The sequence below is a fragment of the Scyliorhinus canicula genome, chromosome 17 (assembly GCF_902713615.1).
Source record: "Scyliorhinus canicula chromosome 17, sScyCan1.1, whole genome shotgun sequence".
Taxonomy (NCBI): Eukaryota; Metazoa; Chordata; class Chondrichthyes; order Carcharhiniformes; family Scyliorhinidae; genus Scyliorhinus; species Scyliorhinus canicula.
In genome coordinates this window covers 111314128-111335620 of record NC_052162.1, presented here as the reverse complement: position 1 = coordinate 111335620, position 21493 = coordinate 111314128, and the positions used below count along the sequence as shown (strand labels likewise).

The 21493-nt window shown below is 45.4% G+C and overlaps 2 protein-coding genes across 2 annotated transcripts in view; one reads left to right on the top strand and one right to left on the bottom strand.

The window, feature by feature from the left end:
- Positions 1-8876, bottom strand: part of LOC119951521 (zinc finger protein 729-like) — a 98627-nt gene extending 89751 nt beyond the window's left edge. Inside the window, exons 1-2 of the mRNA XM_038774724.1 lie at positions 8491-8876; positions 5959-7344 (exon numbers count right to left, since the gene is read on the bottom strand). Coding sequence (XP_038630652.1) covers positions 5959-6990 — 1032 coding nt within the window. The 5' untranslated portion in view covers positions 6991-7344; positions 8491-8876. The remainder of the gene's footprint in view (positions 1-5958; positions 7345-8490) is intronic.
- A 740-nt stretch (positions 8877-9616) lies between these two features.
- LOC119952225 (gastrula zinc finger protein XlCGF7.1-like) lies at positions 9617-13469 on the top strand. The gene has a single exon (XM_038775875.1). It carries the CDS (start codon positions 9846-9848, stop codon positions 10437-10439), a length of 594 nt encoding a protein of 197 aa, XP_038631803.1. The 5' UTR covers positions 9617-9845; the 3' UTR covers positions 10440-13469.
- Positions 13470-21493: the final 8024 nt, after the last annotated feature.

The following is a 21493-nucleotide window of genomic DNA, read 5'->3' as shown; positions in this document are numbered from 1 at the left end:
GAAGAAAGAAGCAGTGTTTCTCTGTTTTTATTTTAAAGCTGTTCCAGTGAACTGAAAGAACATTGGGTGTGGCGGCAAACTGTAACTTTAAAGATAAGAGTTGCTTTCTGGAGGAGCTTTGAATCTGATGGTTGGAACTGAATCAGAATCTCAGGGAAAAGACCAGTCCCATTCAAGTGAGATTACAGTGTGCTGGACCACGCCCTTGAAAGGGGGTTTGGTTTATTAATTTTGTATTGAATTGGAACAGTTACTAAGGGGGATTATTAAGATTTATATACATAGATTACTGTTGTTTTTTCATGTTTGTAATTGAAAAAAAATTCTTGAAAAGTGTTTTATATATGTTAACTACATTCTTATAATAAATTTTGTTTTGATAAAAGCGTCTAGGTAGTCGAAGAATCACACCTGAAGTGAAGGCTCTTGTGCTCATCCCAGCCAAATTCAACATTAAACTTATAGGTTAGGTGAGCTTCATAATACATGTTGGAGTTTCTAAGCCCTGGCCCATAACACATTAAACAACACTGAACATGAACATGCAGTTCTTGTTCCGCTATCACATAAAGGCAAAGGCAATACTTGCACCTATGAATCATTTCTTCTTCTGTTCGGGCCATTGGTTGAGAATCAATTTCCAAAGTTTGTCTTGATGTCAACTTTCATGACATATTTGTTCTGTTTCCACAGCCTTCTGCTATAGCTATTCAATAAAGCATTCTTTACTCTCTCTCTCTCTCTCTCTGAGCTCCCCCCACTTCAAACAAAGTTGTCCCCTGAAGTTGCCAGACTTGAATCCCTTATCGTTGCCTTGGCTGATTGCCAACTCCCGTTTGTACAAAATAACAGAGCTATGCCATTCATATGCAACTAACCTTCCATTCACGGACAAATAAGTCATCAGACTCTGTGATGGACTGATGGCTGGTCAAATATGGTTGTCCCAAATGACACTGGATCTTGAGTGGATCATCCTCTCTGAACCAGGGCATCCTGTGCATTCGCACTAACGAAGTTAAGTCTGAATGGGAAAAGGTAACTGTGGATGATGTATCCCTCTAACCCTGCTGCTGGCAGTATTTTCCTTCAGTCTATTTAACCCCTAAATTGCCTGATAGATTTATGGACCCAAGTTCCTAACATCTAACAGTCCAGTTCCTAACAGTCCAAAGATGTGCGGGTTAGGTGGATTGGCCATGCTAAATTGCCCGTAGTGTCCTAATAAAAAGTAAGGTTAAGGGGGGGGTTGTTGGGTTACGGGTATAGGGTGGATACGTGGGTTTGAGTAGGGTGATCATGGCTCGGCACAACATTGAGGGGCAAAGGGCCTGTTCTGTGCTGTACTGTTCTATGTTCTATCTCCCTATCATGACACTGTGCCTCTGTTGCGGGACCTTCACCATAGTTATTCAACCATAGCATACTTCACTCTCCAACTGACCAGACAACATTCAGAGTTTGAGGTTCAGCTCATGAACTTCTTTATTCAAGCTACAGCAGGGGAACTAGGCTACCACTAAATGGCTTGCCAGCTCCAAGAGCACAGAACATACAGGTCGTTTATACTTTACTCTGTTATCTCAAGTAAGTAACATACACCAATCAAAAGAATACATTTGTTTACACCAATCAAAAGTTTTTCAAAAACTATCTATGTGCATTCACAACTAATAATTAGAATTACATAATGCATTGCATGAGTGTAATCACCAAACATAATCAAGGCACGTACATGGTATAATATCGCCAAGCACGTAGGTATCTGTACATATCTATGAGCTACGAGACATATAAAAGATTAGAAGCATAGATTATCTGTGGTGTCCCTTATTCCCATTGTCCTGTGTTTGTACGGTTCACAGCTGCATGATCAATTGAATTACTGAATGTTTGTGTGCAAGCTGTGTGACTATATCCTCACTGTCGTCATTTTAAAAGGTCTGCTGTGGCAACAGCCTTCTGCTTCTAGCTTGTTCTGTCTGTGGGAAGTCAAACTTTCCAATTACGGCAAGTAAGCTTCTCAAGCAGCCCATGTGAGCGCTTAAGTTTTATTTTAAAGCCTATCTAGGTTTTATACATAAACCTGTACGATTTGATTAACCCTTTCAGCCCCATAGTTTTAGAATCTCCAACCAGTGGAAATAATTTATCTTTACCTACCCTGTTTGTTAATATCTTGAATATTTTGATCAGATCACCCCTTAACCTTCTAAATCCGAGTGAAAAGAGGTCTAATTTGAGGAATCTTTCCTTGTAATTCAATCCCTGTACTCCAGGTATGATTTTTGTGAACCTACATTGCCCTCCCTCCAAGGCCAAAATATCCTTCCTAAGGTGTGGTGCCCAGAACTGCTCACAGTCTCCAAGTGGAGTCTAACCAGGGTTTTGTATCCCTGCAGAATAACCCCTGTGTCTTTACATTCCAATCCTCTAGATATAAAGGCCAGAATTCCATTCGCCTTTTCATTATTTTCTGCACTGATCCCGCCATTTTAAGGGTCTATGCACCTGAACATCCCCCCCCCCCCTCCGAGTCACTTTGGACATCCTCTGTACCACTTTCCATTTAGAAAGTATTCTGCTCTATCCTTTTTTTGGTCCAAAATGGATAATCATAGAATTTACAGTGTAGAAGGAGGCCACTCAGCCCATCGAGTCTGCACCGGCTCTTGGAAAGAGCACCCTAGTCAAGGTCAACACCTCCACCCTATCCCCATAACCCAGTAACCCCACCCAACATTAAGGGCAATTTTGGACACTAAGGGCAATTTATCATGGCCAATCCACCTAACCTGCACATCTTTGGACTGTGGGAGGAAACCGGAGCACCCGGAGGAAACCCACCCACACACGGGGAGGTTATGCAGACTCCGCACAGACAGTGACCCAAGCCGAAATCGAACCTGGGACCCTGGAGCTGTGAAGCAATTGTGCTAACCACTATGCTACCGTGCTGCCCCAAATTTTATGTATGATAACCTCACACTTGCTTGCATTAAAGTCCATCAGCCACAATATTGCCCATTCACCGAGTCTGTGACTATCTCCTTGCAATTTTATGTTATCATCCAGCTGTCTGCAATGCCACCTAACGTTGTATCAAATTTAGATATGACTTCTATGCCTTCGTCCAAGTCATTAATGATGTGTGAATAATTGAGGCCCCAACACAGATCCCTGTGATACACCACTAGACACCTCTTGCGAATTAGGGTAATTACCCATCACCCCCACTCTCTCCTGCCACTCAACCAGTTTCCTAACCAGGTCAATAATTTGCCCTCAACTCCGTGGACTCCCATCTTAGTTAACAGTCTCTTGGGTGGGACTTTATCCAATGCCTTCTGGAAGGCCATATAAATGACATCCATAGACATTCCCCTGTCGACTATCTTAGTCACCTCTTCAAAAAATTCAATGAGATTAGTCAAAGAATTCAAAAAGATTAGTCGGGCATGACCTTCCCTTCACGAATCCATGCTGGCTATCTCTGATCGACCAAAGTTTTTCAAGGTGTTCAGTTACCCCATCCCTCATTCTAGACTCCAGCAATTTCCCCACCATAAATGTTGGGCTAATTGGTCTGGAATCCCCTGGTTTCCCCCTTTCACCCTTCTGAAAAAGTGGAGTAACATGTACAATTTTCCAATCCAGAGGGACTACCCCTGAAGCTAGGGAACTCTGGGAGATTTTAGTTAGGGCACCTACAATGTGCTCCCCGACTTCCTTTAACACCCTCGGACGGAAACCATCAGGTCCTGGGGATTTGTCACTCTTTAGTTCCATTAATTTCCTGGTTATTTACATCAAGTGTATTCAGTCCCTGATCTCTATCAATTATTATTTTTTTCGGCACTTCCAGCAGGTTTTCCATCTTTTCAACTGTAAATACTGAGGCAAAGTAATTGTTCCCACCTATCTGCCGTTCCCCCATTATCACTGACAATATCTCCGTTTTCAGCTTTTACTGGGCCTACATTGCTCTTCGCCACCCACTTTCCCTGTATATAACTATAACATTTCTTCTTATCGATATCCCTTGCAAGTTTCCTTTCACAATCCTCTTTAGTTGCTGATAGGCTGCTTTGTGACCCTTTGCTGGTCCTTGTATCGATCCCATTCCAGATCTGTGCCATGTCTTGTATTTTAGTAAGCCCCCTCTTTTAGTTTAAGCTGGGTAAGAAGTCTTACAACACCAGGTTAAAGTCCAACAGGTTTGTTTCAAACACGAGCTTTCGGAGCGCAGCTCCTTCCTCAGGTGAATGGAGAGGTATGTTCCAGAAACATTTATATAGACAAAGTCAGGGATGCTGGACAATGCTTGGAATGCGAGCATTTGCAGGTAATCAAATCATTACAGATCCAGGGAGAGGGATAATCACAGGTTAAAGAGGTGTGAATTGTCTCAAGCCAGAACAGTTGGTAGGGTTTTGCAAGTCCAGGCCAGATGGTGGGGGGTGAATATAATGCGACATGAATCCAAGATCCCGGTTGAGGCCGCACTCATGCGTGCGGAACTTAGCTATAAGTTTTTGCTCGGCAATTCTACATTGTTGCATGTCCTGACAATGCCGGCATCTCCACATCTTATTTTAAGCTGTCGCTATTTTCTTTAGTTGTCCATGGCTGTGAAGACTGCACATAGAAATAGGGATTTGGCACTTTAAAACAAGACTTTATTATTAATACACGAGTAAACACAACCACAAATAGTATACAATTAATTACCCATTAAATAATACTACTCAATACAGCAAATACTTAATTATTATCTCTATTCCCAATTAAACAACAAGGGAAAAACATACAGCCCTCAACCCATCTCAATGGCACAGTTAGTTGCTTTCCAGAACAGGTGTAGCTCCTGTTTGAACCCTTGCAGATTCTGGCTGGTCGTCTTCATAAAGCTGTTTCAACTAGTTTGTTTCAGCTTCCCCCTTGTCCTCAGAAAAGTCTGCTCTGCTTTAAATACCATTACTCAGTTTTGTTTAACTATCCTGCGGTGAGAAAAGATCCTATTTCTTGGCTAAATCAGAATTCAACTCAAAACGCTTTTTCAAAATGTCTGAATAGCTTTGCTCCACCCAGCAATGACATAATCGCCCCAAACTGAAAACAAATTAACTCCCCAGGCTCAAAACACATTAACTCCCCATGGACTCACTCTAGTCAGCAGCACTGCAATACTCTGGACAATTTCACCTCTGGCTCCTAAAAGCTTTCTGGTCTTGCAAAAACTGGTTTTAAAAAACATGACTACTGCAGTCAAACACACACTAACCATAGGTTGTTAACCCTTAAATTGGCAAATGCTTATAATCCATTATATCTAAAACCCTGCATTTGTCATACTTAAAAGAATCTATATTTGATGTAAATATATAATAATTCCTTAAAAGGTAATGATTACCTGTCTATCGTCATATCTTTGATTGTAAGTTCCCAATCTACCACAGACTTGCCCCTCATACCTTGATAGTTTCCTTCTGTGAGAAACACCCAGATAATTTAAACAAAAGAACCATGTAACCATCATAGACCACCTTCATGGCAATACGGCATGCTTTGGGGGGGTTCCAAACATAAATGGGAACTAAATACCTTCTAACATCCAAACATCATTTTACACTGCAGTCCTCATGAAAGTTGAAACCAGATATCCACAACAAGGTTCAAAGAGCATCAGTCCATTACAGGCAAAGTCGTGAGACCGGCCAAATCCAGCAGAAAGAAACCCTCCAACCCTCCCCATTGACCAACTGTCAGGATGAACAAAATGCAGTTCTGGGTGTAACTGAGAGCAGAAACAATAACAGCAGAATGCAACCCCTGTAATCACTCGTTAACGTGTTGGTATCTCAGCCGGTATGATGAATTACAAAATCAACCTGAACCTCACGAACTCGGTGGTGTCTCCGTAGGTGGGATGGATGGCTTAACTGACTTCCCCTACACAGAGCAGGTGAATGGCCTCTCCCCAGTGTGAACTCGCTGGTGTGACTTCAGGCTGGATAATCGAGTGAATCCCTTCCCACACTGAGAGCAGATGAACGGCTTCTCCCCAGTGTGGACTCGCTGGTGTGTCTGCAGGGTGAATAACTGAGTGAATCCCTTCCCACACTGAGAGCAGATGAACGGCTTCTCCCCAGTGTGAACTCGCTGGTGTTTCCGCAGGGTGGATGAATCACTGAATCCCTTCCCACATTGAGAGCAGATGAACGGCCTCTCCCCAGTGTGAACTCGCTGGTGTGTCTGCAGGTGGGAAAACTGAGTGAATCCCTTCCCACACTGAGAGCAGGTGAATGGCTTCTCCCCGGTGTGAACTCGCTGATGTCTTTGCCGGGCGGAAGAATCACCAAATCCCTTCCCACACTGAGAGCAGGTGAACGGTCTCTCCCCAGTGTGAGCTCGCTGGTGCGACTTCAGGCTGGCTAAATTAGTGAAGCTCTTCTCACACAGGGAGCAGCTGAATGGCTTTTCCCCAGAGTGAACTCGCTTATGTGACTTCAGGTTGGATAACTCACTGAATCCCTTCCCACACTGAGAGCAGGTAAACGGCCTCTCCCCAGTGTGAATTCGCTGGTGTGACCTCAGGCTGGATAACTGAGTGAATCGATTTCCACATTGGGAACAGGTGAACGGTTTCTCTCCAGTGTGAACTCGCAGATGTGTCTGCAGGTTGGGTAACTCAGTGAATCCCTTCCCACACTGAGAGCAGGTGAATGGCTTCTCCCCAGTGTGAACTCGCTGGTGTCTCTGCAGAGTAGATGAATGACTGAATCCCTTCCCACACTGAGAGCAGGTGAACGGTCTTTCCCCAATGTGAACTCGCTGATGTGACTGCAGGTGGGATATGCAAGTGAATCCCTTCTCACACTGAGAGCAGGTGAATGGTCTCTCTCCAGTGTGAATGCGTCGATGAGCTTCCAGCTCAGATGGGGCTCTGTATCCCTTTCCACAGTCCCAACATTTCCATGGTTTCTCCATGGTGAGGATGTCCTTGTGACTCTCCAGGCCGGACAATCAGTTGAAGCCTCGTCCACACACAGAACACGTGTCCGGTCTCTCCCCGCTGTGAATGGGGTGATGTTTCTTCAGGCTGTGTAACTGGTTAAAGCTCTTTCCACAGTCAGTGCTCTGGGACACTCTCACTCGGGTGTGTGTGTGTCTCGGTGCTTTTCCAGTCACACTGATGTTTAAAATCTTTTGGAGTCAACAGATAAGGCAAACTTTTCTCCTTTGAGATTCAAAGGCCGATGATATTCAGGTCCCAAGGAATCGAGTGACCCTGTCAGACCTTGACTTCAGGTTTTTGTCTGTAATTCCTCCTCTTCTAATATCCTGTATGAACAATTTCCAAAGGACATCACTGTCAGTACAGGGTCACTGCAGGATGAAAATTCAGAAGAGACAATTCAAGTTTCTCTGGAACATTTTTTCCTTTATCATTCCCCAAAGGCTGTAAATCTCCCTCCCACACACTCTCCCTCCATTCTCACTCTGCTGTATCTAATATTCACCCTCCCAATTCTCCTGAAGGTGCTGATTCATGGTAATCAACAGATCCCTTACTTTTCCTGACAGTTCATAGACCTAAATATCATCATGCAGCTGTTAAACATATGCATCTTGATATTACTAGATGAAAAATGTGACCTTTGATCAGAGATACAGGGAGATTAGAGATTTGAGGAGGAACTTTTAATAATAATCGTTATTAGTGTCACAAGTAGGCCTACATTAACACTGCAATGAAGTTACTGTGAAAATTCCAGAGTCGCCACATTCCGGCGCCTGTTCGCGTACACAGAGGGAGAATTCAGAATGTCCAATTCACCTAACAGCACGTCTTTCAGGACTTGTGGGAGGAAACTGGTGCGCCCGGAGGAAACCCACGCAGACATGGGGAAAACGTGCAGACTCCGCACAGACAGTGACCCAAACCGGGAATCGAACCTGGGACCCTGGCGGTGTGAAGCTAACCACTATGCTACCGTAAAGGGAGTAATTGATCATGACTTTGAACTTTCTGTTTATGAAGCTAGTCGAAGCAAAGATGACCAGTAATTTCAATCTGAAATCGATTGGATCATTAAAGCTGGTGGTGAGCTGCCTTCTTGAATCTCAGCAGCCAGCGTAGACCATTTGGCCCAACAAATAATATTGCTGGCAGCAAAGCATGCAATCGCAGAAAGAGTACTTATTCTGATATCAGAATAATAAATGCAATCTATCAGAGAATCATAAATATCTGGTATGAACCTTCTGACATTAACATACTCTTACTGCTTTACAACATTGTACACTTAAATGTCAGCCATTCTTTGGAGAAACCACAATAATGTGAGGGAGACCTGGGCCAAGCTTTGCAGAGTCTGCACCCTCCCTGGATTCACTTCCTTTCCCTTCAGTTGCTGCAAGTGACCAATTGAAGGTGAGAATAAGAAAAGAAATGGAAAGGGGGAGAAAAGAAAGTGTTTTACTCACAGATGTTGGAGACAGGAGGGGGTTTCGGTCTGTGTGAAGCTCAACCGTCATTCTCACAAAGTCCGCGCTCCAATTGGCTGGAGGATCAGACTCCTTCCGGTCCTCTAACTTTGCCATTGGTCAGCACCTCAGCATGAAGGTCAGGAGGCGGGCTCTCCCCCACAACTGCGCAGCTTTCCCATTCCCTTGTACATGCGCAGTCCCGGGCCGGGGAGATCACCGAGCGGCTTCTATCTTTGGCCGGAGCCGTCAGCCGGTTGCCTAGAAACCTTGTCCGGAGGAGGTGAAGGAACAACGGGTGGGGGCGGGGCTCCCCAGTCCGCGCGGCCTGGCCTGCGTCCTGGAACCCGGAAACGTCACCACGGAGCAAGGTGATTCCTATTGGCTGATCCATGCAGGGCACCATTGTGACGTCACAAAACGGAAGTTAGACTTGAGTTCCAGACTAAAATATCCTCTGGGCAACATCTGGGAGCAAATCAATGTCTCCCCCTTTCCATTTCCTATCTCATTTGGGGGGGGGGGGGGGGGGAGAGGCATTGGTGATTTGTATCAACTGAAGGAAAATAAGTGAATCCATTCTGTATGTCCATGTGGGATGGAGAGTTACAGCTTTTCAGAAAATGAGAAAGGAAAGAATGTTGCATGAACATGAGAACTGAATTTCTATCCTGCACTGACAGTGATGACTTTCGTAAATTGCTTTACAGGATATTAGAACAGGAGGAATTACAGACAGAAATCTAAATCATCACGTTCAGAGCTAACAGTCACTCAATTCATCGTGACCTGAATACCATCGGCCTTTGAATCTGGAAGGAGAAATATTTATCTGTTCCGCCTGATTGAAAAGATTTTAGACATTAATGTGACTGGAAAAGCACCGAGACACACAGGCACCCAAGTTACTGTGTTCCATTCATAGAATTGATATAGTACAGTAGGAGGTAATTTGGCCCATCCCAGTCTGCACCGACCCCCTGAAAGAGCACCCTACCTAGGCTGACACCGCTGCCCGATCCCCGTAACCCCATCTAACCTTTGCACACTAAAGGGCAATTTAGCATGGCCATTCCGCCTAACCTGCACATCATTGGACAGTTTTTTGGAAAGCGGAGCACCCAGAGCAAATCCACGCAGACAGGGGGAGAACGTGCAAACTTCACACAGACAGTGACCCAAGGCCGGAATTGAACCCAGGGGTCTGGTGCTGTGAGGCAGCAGTTCTAACTACTGCACCACCAATTGTACGAACTGCGGAAACAGTCTGATCAAAATTTCACCAATCACAGCGGGGAACAATCATATTCTGTGTGTGGACAAGGCTTCAAATCATTGTTGAATCTGTAGAGACCATGGAGAAACGCTGGAAATGTTCAGATTGTCAGAAGGGATTTATTTACCCATCCCAGCTGGAAATCCATCGACGCCGCCATACCGGGGAGAAGCCATTCACCTGCTCTGATTGTGGGAAGAAATTCATTGATTCATCTGCCCTGCGGAAACACCTGCGCATTCACACCCCGGAGACACTGTTCACCTGCTCCGATTGTGGGAAAGGATTCATTGATTCGTCTACCCTGCTGAAACATCTCCGAGTTCACACTGGGGAGAGGCCTTTCCTCTGCTCCGTGTGTGAGAAGGGATTTAATCAGTTATCTGCCCTGCAGAAACACCAGCGAGTTCACACCGGGGAGAGACCATTCACCTGCTCTCAATGTGAGAAGAAATTCATTGATTCATCCAACTTGCTAAAACACCAGCGAGTTCACACTGGGGAGAGGCCGTTCACCTGCTCCGACTGTGGGAAGGGATTCAGTCATTCATCCAACCTGCTGACGCACCAGCGAGTTCACACTGGGGAAAGACCGTTCACCTGCTCTCAGTGTGGGAAGGGATTCACTCAGTTAACCCACCTCCACACACACCAGCGAGTTCACAAACAATAGGGTGATTTATGGGGTACAGGTTTTTCAATAAATCCCCACTACGAATTAAATCAAGTTTAGCAAGACTTAACCATCCAACCAGAATGAACATTTCAAGTGGTAAATTTTAAAGATTCATTAACTGTTAAGAGGTTGAAAAGCAACAAAGTAAAAAGATAAAAACCAAAATTTCAATTAAAAGTACCTCACCGTAAAGACGGTGAAAATATAAATAACTGTGTCAGCTGGCCTACTTTATGAAGTCTTTTTTTAAATGTTTTTCAAATTGCTGAGCTGAAGGGTTGGCACCAGCTGGTCACATGCTGGTTTCTGGAAGTTTATGAGCAGTTTCAAAGTGAACGAAGGCTAACGGCTCAAACGCCCTGGAATGTAACACACCTCGCATCACATGAACATTCCAGCCGAGCTAACACACTGTCCCAGCAGACGGGCTGTCTGCCCAGCCAGTTACCCACAATGCATCTGGTTACAAGTCCTAATCTCCAATAATGTTGCCAATGGCCTCAACATTAAATGTTCCAACACAAAGGTTTCAACAAGGGGTCCCCATTTAGTCAACCTGCAGCCAGTGTCTCAAACAATAAAAGGATCCTGGATTCCAGCCCTGGGAAAATACATCCTTTACCCAACATCTCGGAGGAATGGTGGGAGGTGTGTCACATGACCTTCCTCCAAGCTGCTTGCACTTCTAATATCCTGTGGAACTGAACTCAGGCAGTCGCTGCTGGATCTCTGAAGGAAACAGTAGCTCCAGACAAACAGCCTGCGCTGTCCACATCTTACCATCAAGCCCGTGGCAGCAGTAAGAACTCTGACCCTCATCAAAACTGCAAACTGGGAGGGGAGCCCATGTGATGTGAGCACAGGAGCAGCTGTATTTTTGTGAGCTCTGAAGCTACTCACCGTTTAATCCTTTTATTATCCTGATGCACATCATCATTATTACTTGCTTTTGGTGCATATGCCTTGTACTATGTCCCTGGAAGATCCTGGGTCGATTTTGGCGATGAGAACCCAAGTTAAGTCAAAAACCCCTGATTGAGGTGGTGAGAGGCGGCTGAGGTGGGGCCCAGCTTGTAGGGGGGGTTTTGCTGGCGAGCAGGTCGACACCCCGAAGGTGCTGTCAGCATCGTGATGATGGCTGCCATTGTGAATGATGTTGTGGACGCTGGTCTCAGCTCCGTGGTCCAGCTGGTCGGTGTTCAGTTTGATGAACTGTGAAATATCCTTGAGCAAACTGGAATTGGAGAAGAGAATCCTGTTGCTCGATGGGGCAATCTTCCCGGTGAGGACTCACCTTCAGTCATTGGAAATCCTGTTGTGTGGTGTGTCGTTTATCCTGACCAATTCGTAGAGTTGGGGCTGGATGGGGAGTGTTCGCGCGCCCTTTGAGGCCTGGGGTCAGTCTGAGACCTCGACCACCGGTCTGCGTTGTCTTGTCATTGATGTTCGTCGAGGGGAGTTAAGAGGCGGCTGGACACATTGGATTATTGCCTCCTGCCGGGGCCGAGGTTTCGTGCTGCCTGGGCGTCGAGATGACAGCGTGGCGGATGCGAAGATGCTTTGTTTGATGATGTTTTGAAGGAACCCTGATGCTGTTTGACATTCCTGTCCTGGCTTTGGCCTTTCCAGACTCTATAATAGGTGTTATTATTCTGCAGTTCATCAATAATCCTGAACTTTATTCCCCTGTGACTTTGCCGCTGATTTTATGTCTTTTCTCCTCACAAGGGTGTGGGATATATGAGCTCCGAGGTGGTGGTCGCCTGTTATCCTGTTCTGGTAAAAATCATACTGAGCCGGCAGGGTGACGTGAAGTTTGTGCAGAGTCTTGTCTTTTTCTCTCTGATGTGCTGTGATGCTTGTATTTACAAAGAGGGAGGACATTTTCAATACCCTTCACCTCGTACGTTAGAGATGAGTAGCCCCATGGCAGGGTGGGGTGGTGGGTTATACGGTTATGTAAGTCCTCATGATGCATGAGGAAAGCCCCCAGTTTGAACTTTCGGTGTCAGTTTTTAAAATTTGTATTTGTGTTATTTTGGGTTTATGAAATTTGTGCTTATTTCCCATGAAAGTCCCCAATGTCCCCCCAGAATGAGATAAGAAATGGAAAGGGGGAGACATTGATTTGCTCCCAGATGTTGCCCAGAGGAGGAAGTTTCAGTCTGAAACTCATTGTCCAACCTCCGCATTGTGACATCACAAAGGAGCCCTGCCTGAATCAGCCAATCGGAATCAGCCTGCTCCGCGGTGATGTCTGGGGTTGCCAGTGCGAAGGCCCGGCGCGTGGACACGGGAGGCCCGGCGCGCGGACACGGGAGGCCCGCGGGCGGACACGGGAGCCCCACCCCCAACCTTTGTTCCCCCTCCACCTCCTCGGGACACGGTTTCCAAACAACCTGCTTGCGGCTCCCTACCCACGGCCCGGGACTGCGCATGTGCAAGGCAGAGGGGAAGGTGCGCATGTGCGGAGGAAAGCCCACACCCTGGTAGTCGTGCTGAAGTTTGGACCAAGAGTTGGAGGACTGGAAGGACTCTAGTCCTCCAGCCAATCAAGAGCGCTGAACTTGCGCGAATGAAGATCGAACTTCACACAGACTGAAACCTCCTCCTGTCTCCAACATCTATGACTAAAACACTTTCTTTTACCCCCTTTCCATTTCTATTCTCATTCTCACCTTCAATTGGTCACTTGCAGCAATTGAAGGGAAAGGAAGTGAATCCAGGGAGGGTGCAGACTCTACAAAGCTTGGCCCAGGTCTCTCTTAAAGACATTGACATCCTTTGCTCCCTCAGCTTGACACATTTATTTTTTCTGGCTAAAAGGATGGTCTCTTTCCCAATGTTCACAATAAAAGGGCTGCTTTCCCCAGGAGATGGCTGACATTTAAGGGGTCAGTAAATTAATATCGGACAGTGATATGTCTCGTGTTATATAGTATGTATTAGCTATGTTATTTCTGTTTCTGTAATAGAGTACATATTATTACATCTAGTCTTGTAATAAAGGACTATAGTTATGTTGTATATTTCCAGTCACAAAATTATTACGGCGCAGAAGGAGTCCATTTGCTAACTCCAGTCCATGCTGACTCATTTGCTCAGAGGCAGTGAGTTCCAGGACTTGATAACGCTCATCAAAATAACGTTCTTCCAGGGCAGCACGGCGGCGCAGTGGGTTAGCACTGCTGCCTTGCGGCGCCGAGGTCCCAGGTTCGATCCTGGCTCTGAGTCACTGTGTGTGTGGAGCTTGCACACTTTCCCCATGTTTGCGTGGGTTTCGCCCCCACAACCCAAAGATGTGCAGGTTAGGTGGATTGCCTCTTAATTGGAAAAAATAAATTGGGTACTCTAAATTTATAAATATTTTAAAAACATAACGTTCTGCCTCACATCCAACTTGTATCTGTAAGGGCGCAATTTAGTAATGATGCACATTTTAAGTTGAAGTATATCGGTTGGTAGGCTGCATGACTATTTTCAGGTCTCTCTGCTGACGACAGCAAGTGGTGAATATGGATCTGTCAATCAACAGGAATTCTCACCTTCAATATAATGAAGAGGTTGTAAGCCAGGTATAGCAGAGTGAGAATGGCGGGGAAGTGTATGGGACAGAGATGGACAACGTTTGCAGAAGAGAGGAAAGAATGTTCCATAGAAACTAGAACTGTCTGCTCTGAATTTCTATCCTGTAATGAGAGTGATGAATTTTGTAAACTCCTTTTCCAGGATGTCAGAAGGGGAAGATTTACAGACACGAAACTGTGACCATACATCATGCCAAAATCCAACAGGGTCACTCAATTCATCGGCACCTGAATATCACTGGCCTTGAATTGAAATGTTTGTTCTGTTTTAAAGATCACTGTGACTGGAAAATCACCGAGACACACACACCCGAGTGAGAGTGTTCCAGAGCACTGACTGTGGAAAGACGTTTAACCAATTATACAGCCTGAAACAAACATTTGCAATTGGACAAGGGAAAAACCATTCACGTGTTCTGTGTGTGGACACCTTGGCTGAGCGTGGAGAAATATAAGGTCACCTGTACCATGGAGAAACAATGGGGATGTGAGGAGTATGGGAAGAGATTCAGATTCCCATCAAAGCTTGAAACTCATCAACACTGTCACTCAGCGGAGAGACGGTTCACCTGCTCTAAGTGTGGGAAGGGATTCACTCAGTCATCCACACTGCTGAGACACCAGTGAGTTCACAATGGAGGGAGGCCATTCACCTGCACTGAGTGTGGGAAGGGATTCGCTCAGTTATCCCACCTGCTGAGACACAATGTCACTCACACCAATGAGACCCTTTAAATGCTCTGACTGGGAGTGGCTGCAAAAATGCACAGGTTCTGATGGCCCACCATTGCAGTCACACCGGGGACAAGACTGTTCAGCTGCTTCAACTGCACAGAGGTGTTTAGAACATCATCCAACTGCTAGGACACCAGCGAGTTTACACAGGGGAGAGACAACTCATCTGCTTTGTGTATGGGAAGGGATACACTTAGTCAACTCACATACAAACACATTGAGTTCGCAAATGATTACAGGGGTTGGATTCTAATGTTTTTGCTGCTGTTAATCACACCCAGGACTGAACCATGTTCATTCTGACACTTGGTGAAGTGGGAGAGTCGGAGGGTTTCTTTCTGCTGGACTGGCCGGTCTCACAACTTTGCTTCCAGTGGGCTGATGCTCTTTGAACCTGGGAGAGCACATTTCCACTGAAGTGATCCACAAAAGCTGATGAAGGACATTTATTTTATCCTGAATAGTAAATAGTGTTTTTCCCCCACTACAGGTAGATCTAAAATAAATTAATTTGTCTTTATTGTTCCATTGAGTCTACAGCACAGGGCCAGGCCAGTCGGCTCAATTGGTCTCTGTCAGTATTGATGCTCCACATGAGCCTCCACCCACCCCTCTTCATCTCCCCCCATCAGCATCTCCTTCTATTCCTTTCTCCCTCATGTATGTATCTAGCTCCCCCTTCAATGTATTCATGCTGTTCACCTCAACCACTCGCTGTGGGAGTGAGTTCCACATTCTCACCACTCGCTGGGTAAAGAGGTTTCTCATGAATCCATATTTGGTTATTGAACCACTTCATAATCTTAAAGACTTCCATCAGGTCACCCTTCAGTGTTCTCTTTTCTAGAGAAAAGCAGCCCCAGCCTTTCTTGAGGGTGAAATGCACTCCGTTCTGGTATTCTTGTGAATGTTTGCTGCACCTTCTCCAGTGCCTCTATTTCCTTTTTCTAAACGGCTTGGAGAGCCGAAGGGCCTGTTCCTGTGCTGTATTGTCCTTTGTAAACTGAGCTCACAAATGCTGGTAGTCCTGCCAGTGTAGTCTTCTCATGAACATATAAATTAGTCAGGGTGAAAAACTAGATAACAGGTGGAATTGATAGAAAATGAGGACTTTATACTTTAGAATTGAACAAAGGGTTATGTTTTATTTAGAATTGTACAAAGGGAGGCAGCACGGTGGCGCAGTGGGTTAGCCCTGCTGCTTCACGGCGCCAAGGTCCCAGGTTCAATCCCAGCTCTGGGTCACTGTCCCTTTGGAGTTTGCACATTTTCCCCATGTTTGCGTGGGTTTTGCCCCCACAACTCAAGAGATGTGCAGGGTAGGTGGATTAGCCATGCTAAATTGCCCCTTAATTGGAAAAAGTTAATTGGGTACTACAAAGGGTTAATTTTTACTAACAAGTAGAGAGGGGCTAAAACCTTACCCAGAATCCTCTTAACACCCACGGGGACACCTCTGAACCTGACGTAAAGCAAATGGAGCATTGGAGAAGGCGGTGGAATTCATTGGAATTTCTTAATCTTTCAATATAAATGCCCTGGTACAGATTTACAAAGGACACACCAGATATCCTCCGGGTGCTCCGATTTCATAAGAATCAACATAAGAACTAGGAGCAGGAGTAGGCCATCTGGCCCCTCGAGCCTGCTCCGCCATTCAATTAGATCATGGCTGATCTTTTGTGGACTCAGCTCCACTTTCCGGCCCGAACACCATAACCCTTAATCCCTTTATTCTTCAAAAAACTATCTATCTTTACCTTAAAAACATGTAATGAAGGAGCCTCAACTGCTTCACTGGGCAAGGAATTCCATAGATTCACAACCCTTTGGGTGAAGAAGTTCCTCCTAAACTCAGTCCTAAATCTACTTCCCCTTATTTTGAGGCTATGCCCCCTAGTTCTGCTGTCACCCGCCAGTGGAAACAACCTGCCCGCATCTATCCTATCTATTCCCTTCATAATTTTAAATGTTTCTATAAGATCCCCCCTCATCCTTCTAAATTCCAACGAGTACAGTCCCAGTCTACTCAACCTCTACTCATAATCCAACCCCTTCAGCTCTGGGATCAACCTAGTGAATCTCCTCTGCACACCCTCCAGTGCCAGTACATCCTTTCTCAAGTAAGGAGACCAAAACTGAACACAATACTCCAGGTGTGGCCGCACTAACACCTTATACAATTGCAACATAACCTCCCTAGTCTTAAACTCCATCCCTCTAGCAATGAAGGACAAAATTCCATTTGCCTTCTTAATCACCTGTTGCACTTGTAAACCAACCTTCTGTGACTCATGCACTAGCACACCCAAGTCTCTCTGAACAGCGGCATGCTTTAATATTTTATCGTTTAAATAATAATCCCGTTTGCTGTTATTCCTACCAAAATGGATAACCTCACATTTGTCAACATTGTATTCCATCTGCCAGACCCGAGCCCATTCACTTAACCTATCCAAATCCCTCTGCAGACTTCCAGTATCCTCTGCACTTTTCGCTTTACCACTCATCTTAGTGTCATCTGCAAACTTGGACACATTGCCCTTGGTCCCCAACTCCAAATCATCAATGTAAATTGTGAACAATTGTGGGCCCAACACGGATCCCTGAGGGACACCACTAGCTACTGATTGCCAACCAGAGAAACACCCATTTATCCCAACTCTTTGCTTTCTATTAATTAACCAATCCTCTATCCATGCTACTACTTTACCCTTAATGCCATGCATCTTTATCTTATGCAGCAACCTTTTGTGTGGCACCTTGTCAAAGGCTTTCTGGAAATCCAGATATACCACATCCATCGGCTCCCCGTTATCTACTGCACTGGTTCCTCCCACAATTGCCAAAAGACGTGCTTGTTAGGTGAATTGGACATTCTGAATTCTCCCTCTGTGTACCCGAACAGGCGCCAGAACGTGGCGACTGGGGGCTTTTCACAATAACTTCATTGCAGTGGTAATGTAAGTCTACTTGTGACACTAATAAAAGATTATTATTATTAAAGATAGCAAGAACCAGGATGCACCTTGAGCCAAAAGAATATTAAAGACCTTGTTCAGCACACAGGTGCCAGGTACAGGAGGATCCTGGGGCAGCACGGTGGCCTAGTGGTTTGCACAACCGCCTCACGGCGCTGAGGTCCCAGATTTGATCCCGGCTCTGGGTCACTGTCCGTGTGGAGTTTGCACGTTCTCCCCGTGTCTGTGTGGGTTTTGCCCTCACAACCCAAAAATGTGCAGAGTAGGTGGACTGGCCATGCTAAATTGCCCCTAAAATTGGAAAAAATTATTGGGTAATCTAAATTTATTTTTTTTAAAAGGTACAGGAGGATCCCACGAAAAACAGAACATTTAACTTCCGTCTGCTTCACAATTCTAGATGATGGATTCTTCAGCAACGAATGTTTAAAAGGGCATTATTTCATGCATCACTGGGGAGAGACCATTCAGTTACTCCCAGTGTGGGGAAGGATTCACTGTTATCCTACCTGCTAATTAATGCACCAGCGTGTTCGACTGACGAACATAGAACATAGAACGATACAGCGCAGTACAGGCCCTTCGGCCCTCGATGTTGCACCGACATGGAAAAAATCTAAAGGCCATCTAACCTACACTATGCCCTTATCATCCATATGCTTATCCAATAAATTTTTAAATGCCCTCAATGTTGGCATGTTCACTACTGTTGCAGGTAGGGCATTCCACGGCCTCACCACTCTTTGCGTAAAAAACCCACCTCTGACCTCTGTCCTATATCTATTACCCCTCAATTTAAGGCTATGTCCCCTCGTGCTAGCCACCTCCATCCGCGGGAGAAGGCTCTCGCTGTCCACCCTATCTAACCCTCTGATCATTTTGTATGCCTCTATTAAGTCACCTCTTAACCTTCTTCTCTCTAATGAAAACAACCTCAAGTCCATCAGCCTTTCCTCATAAGATTTTCCCTCCATACCAGGCAACATCCTGGTAAATCTCCTCTGCACACGTTCCAAAGCTTCCACGTCCTTCTTATAATGAGGCGACCAGAACTGTACGCAATACTCCAAATGCGGCCGTACTAGAGTTTTGTACAACTGCAACATGACCTCATGGCTCCGGAACTCAATCCCTCTACCAATAAAGGCCAACACACCATAGGCCTTCTTCACAACCCTATCAACCTGGGTGGCAACTTTCAGGGATCTATGTACATGGACACCGAGATCCCTCTGCTCATCCACACTACCAAGAATTTTACCATTAGCCAAATATTCCGCATTTCTGTTATTCTTTCCAAAGTGAATCACCTCACACTTCTCCACATTAAACTCCATTTGCCACCTCTCAGCCCAGCTCTGCAGCCTATCTATGTCTCTCTGTAACCTGCAACATCCATCCGCACTGTCTACAACTCCACCGACTTTAGTGTCGTCTGCAAATTTACTCACCCATCCTTCTGCGCCCTCCTCTAGGTCATTTATAAAAATGACAAACAGCAACGGCCCCAGAACAGATCCTTGTGGTACGCCACTCGTAACGGAACTCCATTCTGAACATTTCCCATCAACTACCACTCTCTGTCTTCTTTCAACTAGCCAATTTCTGATCCACATCTCTAAATCACCCTCAATCCCCAGCCTCCGTATTTTCTGCAATAGACGACCGTGGGGAACCTTATCAAACGCTTTACTGAAATCCATATACACCACATCAACTGCTCTACCCTCGTCTACCTGTTCAGTCACCTTCTCAAAGAACTCGATAAGGTTTGTGAGGCATGACCTACCCTTCACAAAACCATGCTGACTGTCCCTAATCATATTATTCCTATCTAGATGATTATAAATCGTATCTTTTATAATCCTCTCCAAGACTTTACCCACCACAGACGTTAGGCTCACCGGCCTATAGTTACCGGGGTTATCTCTACTCCCCTTCTTGAACAAAGGGACCACATTTGCTATCCTCCAGTCCTCTGGCACTATTCCTGTAGCCAATGATGACCTAAAAATCAAAGCCAAAGGCTCAGCAATCTCTTCCCTGGCTTCCCAGAGAATCCTAGGATAAATCCCATCCGGCCCCGGGGACTTATCTATTTTCACCTTGTCCAGAATTGCCAACACTTCTTCCCTACGCACCTCAATGCCATCTATTCTAATAGCCTGGGTCTCAGCATTCTCCTCCACAATATTATCTTTTTCTTGAGTGAATACTGACGAAAAGTATTCATTTAGTATCTCGCTTATCTCCTCAGCCTCCACACACAACTTCCCACCACTGTCCTTGACTGGCCCTACTCTTACCCTAGTCATTCTTTTATTCCTGACATACCTATAGAAAGCTTTTGGGTTTTCCTTGATCCTACCTGCCAAAGACTTCTCATGTCCCCTCCTTGCTCGTCTCAGCTCTCTCTTTAGATCCTTCCTCGCTTCCTTGTAAATATCAAGCGCCCCAACTGAAACTTCACACCTCATCTTTACATAGGCCTCCTTCTTCCTCTTAACAAGAGATTCCACTTCTTTGGTAAACCACGGTTCCCTCGCTCGACCCCTTCCTCCCTGCCTGACTGGTACGTACTTATCAAGAACATGCAATAGCTGTTCCTTGAACAAACTCCACATATCCAGTGTGCCCAACCCTTGCAGCCTACTTCTCCAACCAACACATCCTAAGTCATGTCTAATGGCATCATAATTGCCCTTCCCCCAGCTATAACTCTTGCCCTGCGGGGTATACTTATCCCTTTCCATCACTAACGTAAAGGTCACCGAATTGTGGTCACTGTTTCCAAAGTGCTCACCTACCTCCAGATCTAACACCTGGCCTGGTTCATTACCCAAAACCAAATCCAATGTGGCCTCGCCTCTTGTTGGCCTGTCAACATATTGTGTCAGGAAACCCTCCTGCACACATTGTACAAAGAATGACCCATCTAATGTACTCGAACTATATCTTTTCCAGTCAATATTTGGAAAGTTAAAGTCTCCCATAACAACTACCCTGTTACTTTCGCTCTTTTCCAGAATCATCTTCGCCATCCTTTCCTCTACATCCCTAGAACTATTAGGTGGCCTATAGAAAACTCCCAACAGGGTGACCTCTCCTTTCCTGTTTCTAACCTCAGCCCATACTACCTCAGAAGAAGAGTCCCCATCTAGCATCCTTTCCGCCACCGTAATACTGTCCTTGACTAGCAGCGCCACACCTCCCCCTCTTTTGCCCCCTTCTCTGAACTTGCTAAAACACCTAAACCCCGGAACCTGCAACAACCATTCCTGTCCCTGCTCTATCCATGTCTCTGAAATGGCCACAACATCGAAGTCCCAGGTACCAACCCATGCTGCCAGTTCCCCTACCTTATTTCGTATACTCCTGGCATTGAAGTAGACACACTTCAAACCACCTACCTGAACACTGGCACCCTCCTGCGAAGTCAAATCTGTGCTCCTGACCTCTATACTCTCAATCTCCCGTACCCTAAAACTACAATCCAGGTTCCCATGCCCCTGCTGAATTAGTTTAAACCCCCCCAAAGAGCACTAACAAACGAGCTGAAGAAATCTGAAGCTGACCACTCTGTAAAGTTTCAAAACTTTATTTTAATAAAACACAGATTCTGAAAGTAGGAAACAGGTGAAAAGTAACAATGACTGTGGCGACTGACATCACAAACATCTGTTAACTGGATAAACGCTCACTACATCACAGAACAATCCTTGACCATTAAAGAACTGACCAACAATAA

Bases quoted from the DNA above. Each gene is read 5' to 3' on its own strand.
- LOC119952225 (XM_038775875.1), top strand. From the start codon at position 9,846: ATGGAGAAACGCTGGAAATGTTCAGATTGTCAGAAGGGATTTATTTAC.